This window comes from Arachis ipaensis, chromosome B08, assembly GCF_000816755.2.
Source record: "Arachis ipaensis cultivar K30076 chromosome B08, Araip1.1, whole genome shotgun sequence".
Lineage (NCBI taxonomy): Eukaryota > Viridiplantae > Streptophyta > Magnoliopsida > Fabales > Fabaceae > Arachis > Arachis ipaensis.
Window position 1 is genome coordinate 101889939 of NC_029792.2, and position 12221 is coordinate 101902159.

General features: G+C 34.8%; 1 protein-coding gene and 1 long non-coding RNA gene across 2 annotated transcripts; both read right to left on the minus strand.

Annotated features, from left to right (window-relative positions):
• On the minus strand, window positions 48-2832 carry LOC110265992. Its single transcript, XR_002352760.1, has 4 exons — window positions 2433-2832; window positions 2281-2335; window positions 2090-2200; window positions 48-457 (listed from the first exon to the last, which is right to left on the minus strand). It is a non-coding gene; the product is annotated as an uncharacterized LOC110265992 (long non-coding RNA).
• Window positions 4752-9012, minus strand: LOC107613295 (the record flags this gene model as incomplete). Its single annotated transcript, XM_021108290.1, has 3 exons — window positions 4752-5184; window positions 5587-5713; window positions 8537-9012. Coding segments are annotated over 3 exons (675 nt in total), but the record flags the coding sequence as incomplete, so codon positions are not given.

The following is a 12221-nucleotide window of genomic DNA, read 5'->3' on the forward strand; positions in this document are numbered from 1 at the left end:
AACTACATAAACCCTAGAAGAGCTCTCTACTCTACACTACTCCTACTCCTAATCCTAATTACTATGCTAAGAAAATGAAAAATGTGGCCTTCTACTCTAATGCCTTCATATGTCTTCAATCCCCCTTCATATAGCACTTCATTTCAGTCTTGAGCTTTCAAAAATTGGGCCAAAAGGCCTCATAAAACACATAGCACGCGTTTCATTAATGAAATCACGTGCAGGGTCCTATGCGTACGCACAGGTACTTGTGCGCACGCACACATGCAAATTTCCTCTTGTGTGTACGCACGCTGGTCTATGCGCACACACACTTGGCTGAATCGGTCTTGTGCGTACGCACGCTTGCTTGTGCGCACGCCCACCTTGCTCTGTGTGTTTTTCCTTGTTTTCTTCATGTTTTCTCTCTTGTACATGCTTTCTTCCACTTTTGGCTATTCATTCTTGCCTAATTGACCTGAAATCACTCAACAAATATGTCACGGCATCAAATAGAATAAAAGTAGAATTAAATTGCTCATTTCAAGCACAAAATTGCATGTTTTCACATTTAGGATCAAATTGGGGACAAAACACAAAAGTATGCTATTTTCGTGCTTAAGTGTGAGTTCATGTGCTAGAATCCATCCAATTTGAGTTAAAATACACCAACAAATATGGACTCATCAGTCCTCGACTCATCTCAACCATCCTCAGTTCATATTTTCCATTCCAACTCAATAGTTCATCAGTTTTCCCCAATTCCAATACCATCCTCCTTTCTCATCTACCATACCCATCCTCAGTACACCAGAAACCTAAGCTTCCGTTCTCTAACTTTTCAAAATAATACCAAGTAAATTATCTAGGACCTTTCCCATGTTCTAAGACCCGAAATTAAGCCCAAAAGTCTTTAAAATGGTGTCACAAAAGCTTACAAGCCTAATTCTCCGTCTCTAGACTCAAAACGGAAGTATCCTATAGATTCAAACCCAGTTGAAATAGTTTAGTTGAATACAATAAAAAAAAGAAAAACCATTTCTCTTGCAAAAACTGATTTTAAGTTTGCAAGCTACCCTGTTCTTAGCAAATCCACCAAAAATCATATTTTCATTTGATGTATCTGAAATTTTCCAAAAATAAACTAGACTCATAGAGCTTTAAATCAGTCAAAGTCTCATAGAAAAATCATTTTTCTGGAGAGAGTTATACTGATTACAAGTTTACTTTCAAAAACTAATTTTGCTGTCAAAATAGCTAAGAGCTCTATTTTTAAAACGAGCACAACTCCTTCCACAAAATTAATAATAGACTAAAATTTTAACACAAACAAGAACATAGTCCAAGTCTCAATGTTCTTTTAATCCCATTCAAAATTATGGTCAGGATTGGGAGATATAGGCTTGGAAATTTGCTGGTTTGATTATGTAGCAGCAGAAAATCAGTTTTAAAGTAACAAACTTCAAAATTTTATATCTCCTAATCCGACCGTTAAACTTTAACCAAAATTTTCAGGATTTTTTTACACATCACAAAAATTCGAGAAAAATTAATCTCATTCAATTGTGATGGTTAGATCGTTCCCAAAAAGCTTCCGAACCTTCTGCTAGAAAATAAATTATGCAGAATTTTGCCAAATCTCTACTTTCAAAATATTTCAACCAAAAATCAGACCAAAACCATACCAACTCCAATTTACCTCATAACTTACTCTTTGTGTCACAACCTATCATTCATACCAAAATTTTCACTCACCCTTCAATATCCTCAACCTCAAATATCAAATATATAATACTATAATCATTCCTCCACCAACCACATTTATCAATTTCCATTATCAAATACATAACAATACATTCATTTTTTTTAATCAACACATTAATCAAATTCCATTCCACCATTTCCAACAATCATCATAATCAATTTCAATCTCAATCCTCAATACCATACTATCAACATCAACATTTCAATTCATCAACTCAAATCATCAAATCATCATACATTATCATACAACAATTCTAACAACCAATTTAATTCAATCCTATCCTATGGGTCACTAGCCTAAGTGTCCATAAACACTATATATTCATAAAGGAAACCAAAACCATACCTTGGCCGATTCCCACTATGCTCCGACACCAAACTTGATTCCAATCAAGCTTTTACCAAGCTCCAAACCATCAAAGCCAAACCAAAAGCCACCACCAACTCCAAAAACAAGCTTCATACATACAACATAACCACACATCAACAACTAAACCTCATACTATATCACACTACAAGGATAAAGAGGTTCCTTACCTTATCCAACAAGAGTATGGGTAACATCCAATAATTACCCGCTACTAGAAATCACCTAAATAAGCAAAATCACAAAATCTACTCAAAACTCATAACCTCAAAAACGCAGAAATCTAGGGCACAAAACTGGGACTTGAACTTCGAGTTCTTACCAGGTTTTCTTGGATAGAAATGTAGATCTCGACGAGAGCTTCGCGTAGCCGCAAACGGCTCGTCAATCGGAGTTCCGTAACTCAAGTTATGGCTCCCAAAAGGTAGAGATGAATAGTAACCACTCCCCTCTTCTCCTCTCATCTCAAAACCGCGGCTCTCTCTCATTTGGGGAAAAGAAATGAGCTTATATATGTTGGGTCTTGGGTTCGGTCCAACCCGTTAGCGTTTTTAGCCTGTTTGGCCCACTTTTGGCCAAAACCTTTAAAATTAGTGTCCGGTTTTCAATTCTAAAATATTTTTGTCCTTTTAAAATAATAAATCAATCTTTAAAATATTATTTTCCAAAATATGTGGTACTGGACAGATTAAAGCCGATATTGCCAGCTTAAGCGCCAGTATGTATTTTTACAAAAATTTTTTGAAAGAAAAACATTTTTCAATTCAGAATAATTCACTGAAATCAAATTTCATATTTTTATTTTCAAATTAAAATTTCTAAATTTTGAATATATTTCAGGTACTAAAAATCATTTTATCAAAACAGTTTTACCTGAAAAATCAGGTTCTTACACTTTATAAATGCACTCAATTTTGGAGATATCTGGTGGTACATTTTCTTTCATCGAGACTGACGCTGTGTTACAGGACGCCTTTGCTCAATGCATTGGAGGACTTTTGAGTGTTGTTGTTCAGGAGCTGCAGGTGGAAATTGAGTGTATACATCCAAATCTTAGTCTTTCTTCCCTTTAAGGCAGGGAGCTACCCAAGCCGTGTCGGGTTATTGATGTTGGAGACCTATATGCTGATGAAGAGAGGGACTTTCTAGTTTGGTTGATGTCCCAGCTAGTCAGCTACATCCAGCAATGAAGCATCATTGCTTAACGTCAAATGTGTTTACTCAGGAAACAATGACACTGGAAAGCGAAGTTAAAATCAAAAGGCCTGAGAAAGCCGGGCAGGTTGTAATGTCACTTGAGGTAGATAGACAGCGAAACAGGCTCCAAGCAGCTGAGGCAATCGCCCAGGCACGGCTTGCAGCGGGACAGGGAGACCTTTCCAGCGCGGGGCTAATCCTCGAAAACTGTCGAAAGATGCTTGCGGAGACCATTGGATTGGATGCTGAACTCAAGGAAATGCAAGAGAGGATGGCGAGTAGGCATCTGGGAGAGCGTACATCCTTTCCGGATTGAGTCACACTCATGGCAACGAGCAACAGCACGAGGTGATTCTACTGATAGTTCAAGTCTTGTTCGGGCATACCAGACCCCATCAATGACCCAGATGCTTACTCGATCTCAGGCCATGTTGCTAGGTAGTCCATCAGGCCAGAGGCTTCTTCAGCCTCTGCTGTCGTTCCGACCACAACCAAGCCCAAGGTAAATAAAATCCAACAGGGAATTTGTGAAAATCATAGAGAAGAATGGTTTTTTACTTTCTGGGACACCTTGGGGTATAAAGTTTGTAATTGTGCAAATGGTTGGGGATCTCATCAGTATAATATCCTTTTTTTTTTTTTACCAAAGATAGGAGACTCGAACTCGCAACCTCTTAACTGAGTATGGGGAGACTATGGCATTTGAGTTATAACTCATCGGCCATTTGATTCCACCCCTTGGCAACACAAATGGTTGAGTATTAATAACCTTATCTAATTCTTATGAGCACTGATGATTCCCAAAATTCAAAAGTACTCACCTTTAATCAAATGCATCTGTGTATTGTGGTACATTTTTTTTTCACTTGTAATGGTAGTAAACTTTTTTTTGTAAGGGAAGTTTCACCAAAAATCTAAAATGTGCTTTCTTATTTATTTGGGCTTAAATTCACACGCCTAAATGCCTAATGCGCAAGTATATGAATTACAGCATCATTTTTTTTGAAACAACAATATGTTGCTGATATGTATCATTGGATGAAAAAAGTAGAGAAAAAAAACTATAATATACAAGAAAACTATTAGAGTAATGATCAAATTCAAATACACAACTCATTTAATAGTAACACAGTTACACACACTCATGAAAAGAGAAGTGGAGTAGGTCGCTGTCCAATTTGGTGTAAGTAATCCTTTGTACCGAGTCACATGTGAGACAGTGAGAGTCACAGGTCAGAGACGAACGAGTTGCTTGTGAGTACTCACTACCCAGTAGTGTGGTCCATTCAATCCCATGCTTGGTCATTTGTGGGATATTGTTCAACTGTTGCATGGTGAAGGATTATTACTTCTTTATTTACTGTCTATGGTATTTAATGATGGACCCATAAAGCATTAAATTATAAATATACCAAAAAGGTTGAACCAAAGTTGAAGTTATGACTGCAAAAATGGAATGGCCTAATAAGCATTATAGTTACTGCGTCCAATGCGCATAAATTGAAGAAATGATTAATATTGACCAACCCAAATATGAAAAGACATATACACTCTTATTAAAGTAGAATCTAACACAGTAACACACACTTAGGATGTGCTTTAAATTCTGTACTTAAAAATCCCATTAAAAAAAGAGACTCGTACAATTAATCTCAACTTCATCTTCCATAGTCAAAACACTAAGTGGCAATAACAGCTTCCCTACTTGTAAGTAAGAACCGACTCTTTGACCCCATAAAATTGGTTCTATGCTTGATACAAGAGAAGTTTGGAAGTTGTTTAAAGTTCACAGCTATCATCTAATCTCACTTGCCCTCATTCGGTTTAGGAATTTTCTTGTACTCGTAATTGTCAATGTTCACCTTTTGTTGCAAGGCCTACACAACAAAACAAATAAAAGTGAATCTTTGATAGTCATTATTACCCGAAATTACTAATGAAGATAACAACAACAAAGCCTTATCCCACTAAGTGGAGTCGGCTATATAGATCAAACAATATCATGTCTACACTGAGAATGTTTACCCTGAAATTTCTAATGGAAGGGAAGAAAATTTTAGGCCCCGCAACTAGATTATCTCTCAAACCACTATATTCAATAGTCAAAATGTACACCAAAGCATTATCTATAATGGTGAATTCTTCATGCCAGCCCCATATTTTTCAACACATGTTTAAGTTTAATATTAAATACAGTGCTTATTGAAAAAAGTTCATGTAAGTAGATACAATGTGTTGAGATATATTAATTTTTCATGTATTTAGGGGAAAAAACACACCTTGAGCTCATCCTCCAATGAGATGGTTTTTGGATTGTATGCATCTACTGGTCCAAGTCTAGACAATGCTTTTCTTACTTCAGTTATTTCCCATTCCTGATCATCCTTCACCTTTGCAATATCCTTGCTGCAAGCATAAGAGAACAAATAAAAAAGGAACATCTAAGTAGATAACATAACTAACTAAAATCTAGGGCTTTATCCTGTTTTCTTAGTTGCATTTAGGAACAAGTGACATTACTAGAAAACCACCATAAATATGTTTATATATATGCATACCAGTCTTGAAAACATGGTTAAGAAATTAAGAATGTGAACAGTGTTCTCCATGCATTGGATTCTATTGAATAATGTTGATCCAATATTATAAAATAACACAAATCTTTAAACCTTGAATGCCTTCAATAAGTGAGATAATAGATTCGGAATGAGAGCTTCAAAAACTGGAAGAAGCATGAGTTTTCTGTGCCTTCCAAGATAAGCCTAATTGATAATGCAATATTCACATGTTTCCCGTTGTGTAGCCATATATACCTTTGGTTTTATAGACCCAACACCTTCACTTCTTCACATAACACAAGAATATAGATTTTCACTATTCACGCCTAAAAGATTTGGATTTTAGAGAGATCAACATACCTGCCTTGCAAGAGATGACCTAGGCCAAGAGCACCAAGAACAGTAAGAGATATCATGGGAAGGCCATATCTCAGAAAGGGGCTTTTCCTGCCCCATCTCTTGAAGGAACCAGAAGAACCTGGATTCTTAGCTGTCGTACTTCGCTTCCCATTTTCTTCTTTTGCTTTTGCTGTGTGAATTGTACTCATTGATATCCAAACTACTCAACACCACACTGGGAGTAGTAATTCTCCTAAACTTTGAATAGCACACCATCATGACATGGTTTTAGATTTGAGAATGAATTCTAATTTCCATATTTTATGTTTTATATTGTCTTAACTAAAAATCAGTTAGTTAGTTAGTTACAATTCAGTGATGTTGGGTTCAATGGACTGTGTGTTGAGGCTAATATCATTCATTGAGACATTATATCAAACATTTGGTAGGCACAAATTAATATTAAAGCTTTTGAGGGCAAATACCAAACCTAGATTATGTTGTTTTTAAGGAAAAGGTAAATGATTATTTTCCTTGTCACTTGCTGCTGCAAAGGTGAAGATCCACTTCCTCCGAGAATGTCTCTCTCTAAGTTTTGTTGCAACTTGCAACACACAAACAGGAGAGAGAGAGAGAGAGAGAGAGAGAGAGAGAGAGAGAGAGGGAGAACCTCAGTGAATGACACGTCAGAGAATTAAGGCCTGTGGGCCGTAAATTGGGTGATTTTCTTTTTTGTATACTGGGCTCATTGGTTACTTTACTTTTGTTATGTCCAAAAACCTTAAAGCACAATTCCTAGTTTCCAACTTTTGTTATTTTAAAATTTAAATCAAGGTTCTGAGAACCGGACCGATCATCGAACCATTCTAATCATTGGTTCATTGGTTTACTGGTCCAACCAGTCCAACCGTGGTTCAACCGAAAAACCGTTTTAGAATAAAATAATAAATAAATTATAAATAAACATCCTAAAATATAATTATAGTCTAATATAAATCTTAAAATATCTTCCAAATTTAAAACACTACATGAAATGTCATCAACCAAAGCTACATGATCTTATCAAAATACAAACTCAAACGTTAATAAGTAAACAAGACAAGAGAATGTCCTGAAACCAAAAAGTTATAATAACTTTAATAAGGAGATAATTGAGAACCATAGATGGTAAACAAATTCATGTGAATGGTGGTCACTTTATAATAATAAATTAAAGACATTGCACATCATCCTAGCAACAAAATTCTGGTTCCAACAAGACACTAAATCATGTCTTGCAAGTTCAGCACAAAGCTTATGTATATTTGCTAATCTCTCTTTCACATCCCATTACTCACTCCCACAATTCGTTGTATATGATATGATTTCCAAACTCACCTGTTACTCTTGCACAAACTGAATGTCTGATCAAAATGTTTTGTTTATTCCTCTAGTCATTATTCCCCAAGCAATACTAGCAGGTAGGAGTGGGAACAATCCACATCCCTCCACAGTTTCATGGTTTATGTTCTTACTTTATCAATTATAAATTCCTACAAACTTGTTTGGGTAGGAATAATGTAGGATAGACCAACATTTCACTTCAAATTAGTCTATATTATTTTTTATTTTTCAGTTGATGGTTTCAATGTTTACTTCGTGTACTTAATTTGCGTAAAATAAAGTGGCATTCTATCCCCAGAAGCACTTTTCCCACAACTATTTCAGTTCATCAATATTACATTCTCATAATCTGACTATGCAAAATTTTAAATACAAATAATATTCAATTGGGAGTGATCAAGCATACAATCATTTCTGTAGTCAATTTATCAAGCTTCAAGTCCTCAACAGCTTCACAAACTTTAATGTCAAGAACAATCAGTGAAATTAAAAACATGAAGCATAGAATAAATCAAAAGATCACCAATTGCAAATTTTTTAATAAGAACAGAATCTAAGAACAATGAAAAATGAAGAAAGATTACCAGTTTTCAACCCAATTTTAACAAAGCTCATCACAATAATTAACAACAACAAAAAGCACTGAAGGAACAGTGAGTCAGTAACATAGGCAGTGCAAATTTAAAATTTATCATCAAATACAATCAGTGAGCAAAGCCAATCAACCAAGCACTGAATGAGCATTCTCTTCTGATTCTGTGACTGGGAAGCAACAAATTCAAGTTACAGCAACAAATTTAACAAATCCTAGTAAAGTCCCGAATTACAACAACATTCAGATCAGCAACAAGGCAAATTTATTGATTAGCAATTCAGCAACATGCAAAAATACAGGGAGAAGGGAAATCTGGAAAAGAGAGAACAGAGAAGCGATGGTGCACGGACTCACCAACGGTCGACGGCGAGTCGGCTACCACCCCACGGAAGGCGACGAAGCAAGAGACAACCCCACGAGTTGCTTCTGCCGCCGGCGACGAGACAGACGAACCACGAGATGCCAGTGACTGAGACGAGACTCGAGTGAGACTGGGAGGCAGAATCGAGCAAAGCCAACACGACGCGCAGCAACCAACACGCACAGCTCGAGCACTCACTGGCGGAGGGAGGCGCGAGCAGCCGAGCACAGAGGAGAGAGGCGAGATGCGAGCACACGACGCGGAGGATCCGGCGAGAGGCCCGAGAGCACGAAGACGGAAGTTCTTGAGTACGACGGACGGCGCCGCAGTCTCTCACTCCGACAGACGGCGACAACGATTGGTGGAGGCTAGGGTTTGCTTTCTTTGGTGGAGGAAGTAGTTGAGGAAGGAGGGATAACGTGTGCAACTGCAATCCCTTTTTCCCTTTCAAGGAAGGAAACGACGTTTTTTTTTAACCGGCCGGGTTCTGGTCCGGTCCGACCGTCCGGTTCATCAGTTCTCGAGCGATTTTGATTGGGCGGTTTTACACACTGACTCGGATCATTTCTTTGCTGGTTTCTAGTTGAACTGATTCGATCGGTCAGTCCGATTCGATTTTCATAACATTATTCTAAATACTTAAATACTTTAAAGTTATCACTCCATATTATCGAATAAAAAATCAACCATCAATATCAGCATCAAAATTAGTTATTATGTATTTATATATAACTATATATATAATTTAACAAAAATATTATTTTTATATTATATTTATTTATGTATAAATATATGTGGTGTTTAATTTATTTTTAATATATATTTTATATTGCAATATGTATGTTGTATAGATGATTAATTTTTTGTATATACCTAATATTAGGGCTGGAAGTAAGTCAAGCTAGCTCATCGAGCTCGACTCGTTAATAGCTCGATAAGCTAAGCTCGTGAGCTAATGAGCCAAGCTTGAGATTGGAATTGAGCTCATAAATTAAATGAGTCGAGCTTGAGCTTGGATAAGCTCAGCTCATTAGCTCGTGAGCTGACTCGATTATATATATATAATTATTAATACACATATCCTATATGCATTTAATCAATATTTTGAATATTATATATATACATATGACATAGTACTATATAATTATATATATTAATGATCTTACTTATTTAAAATTTCATATTTATTTTTTACATATAATTTTGATGTAGGACATAAATAAAAATTTTATAATTTATTGATAGATAACAATATATAAAATTGATTTTTTTAATATTTTTTAAAATATATAAGTTATAATTTATTGATATAGAATTATAGATTATGTATTTATGTTTCTATTATTTGAGCCAGCTCGTGAGCTTTTGGTGAGACGAGCTTGAGCTTAAGAAATAGGCTCGATTATTAATGAGTCGAGCCGTGAACCAAGCTCAATTTTTGTGAGCCAAGCTTGAGCTTGGTCTAGCTCGACTCACTTCCAGCCCTACCTAATATGGTTGTAAGCATATAAATGTCAAACCAGTAAATCTCATAAAAGTTACCATATTCAAAGTTTAAGTAATACCAAAAATTTAGAAGGAAAAAAATGTTCAATCAAACTAAAAAAATTCATATCCAAAATGAACAACTTCTATCCACTCTAGACTAGATTGTATTTGCATTTATTGTAATGTTTACCAAAATAAAATTGAAAATTCACTTAAATTTATAATTTAATAATGTCAACAATATTTTCCTAATCAGAAGTGTATTCTCTTTGTTATGATTTCCTCAACTTTATATCGATTAATTTTTCATGTCGAATTTTCCTAAAACTTAGTCCAAATATTGACATCTATAGACCATAATGTGATCCGAAACTTAGAACAACTTGACAAGTACAATAAAATGTCTAATTAAGCAACTAAACATAAAACTTTGAGTAATTAATTGCAAACTTTAGATGCCAAAAAAGCATGTCATATTTCCCAACTTTATAATGTCTGATTAAGTTGCAACATAACATAAGAAAGTGATCATCATTTAAATACATTATTATCAGCATAAGATTAAGAGCAACAAGGGAAATCTCCATTAAAACCAAACTAAAACAACCAAAAGTGAAAGCAAAGTTGAGAATATTCTTTCAACTTCAAAATCTTTCAGTTGAAATCAATCACTTCAGTCATGGCCTTTTGATCTTTCATGGTGGTGGTGGTGGTGGTGATGGTGGTTGATGTTGGTGTTATCTTGGTTTTTCTACATGACTTTGTCACCTTGTTGTTATTAGGGGGCTTAGGTATTACCTGAAGGATTACCATGTGTTCATAACACGCAATGGAAGAAAAGAAAGTAATCCTTAAAGATTTATTTTGTGCTTAAACTTTATTCCAATAATAATATATAGATCAGATCTAAATACCTGTGTACGCTAGTAAAAATCACTTTCTCCTTCGATGGTACGAAGGCGCTATACGTATCCACACCGAGACCAACCTTTGCTGTCAACTCCTTGACCGATGGACATCTGATCTTAATTGAGAAACCTCTTGCAACTCTTTGCACGCTATAAAATTCTTCTCCAAGAATTAAGCTCACATACAGTTTATGTATGTAGAGGTGAAGGAATAAAACTATTGTTTTTGTTCTTTTCTTTTTTCTGTACTCTTGGCATACATATATATAGTGTGAGATTTGTTACTGATTCCAAATTTGAATCTCAATTCAAATTTAAATCATATCTTGAAATTCTGAATATGAATCCTTCAAATTTATGAATTATATCATAACTCAATTTAAAACAGAATTAGTTAGGATCTCATCTAAACTTAGAATTCAAATTTAGAAATAGAATAACTAATTATTCTCAAATCTTATTTAATATTCTCAATTATCATACTATTATTATATTTTTGATGCTAGCAAAGAGTATAATAATATTCTATTTGAATTAATAAATTATTTATTTGATCAAATCAAAATAAGAATTAAATAATTCTATAGTAAAGATTAGAACACTTGTTAGTGTGTGACCCTATAGATTCATTACTAAGCGGGTAATAAATTAGTCATACTAAATTTACTAATCAAGGTTGGCGTCTAGCAACACTCCTCAACAACCCGATAGTATGATGTAATATATTTTTACTAAGAACCTCAGAAGAACAAAGTATAATTCTTTCTATCTTTCCAGCTCTTGGTTAACCCTAGAGTATGGTTTAATTGTCAAACTCTAACTTGTTACCATTATTATAATGAACTGTGAATGACCTAAGAAACTCATTTCTTCATTCATTCAATCCCCTTGACCAAGGTTTTATTTATCTCAGTCATTATAATCATAGAGCTCAAACTCTTCACCGAGAGTTGACGGATTCCTTATTGACTAATCATTAATTCTACAAGTATTTAAATTATACCCAATATTCATTCAACTAGCACCTTAAGGTATTAGATGTCCGGAATCAAAGTATAATAAATACATTTTTAATTACTATGATAGTCGCAAGTCAAAGAAAACTCTATTACCATGTTCATCTTGAGAATATCTTATTGACAAATATGCGGTAATTATAACCATTAGAAATTCTCAAAGTGAGTCAGTTCAATGGTCATATGTCTATATACACCATCTATATATACAATTTAATAAATGAGATCTATTAATCTTCATCTAATGAAGACCATTATATATATAT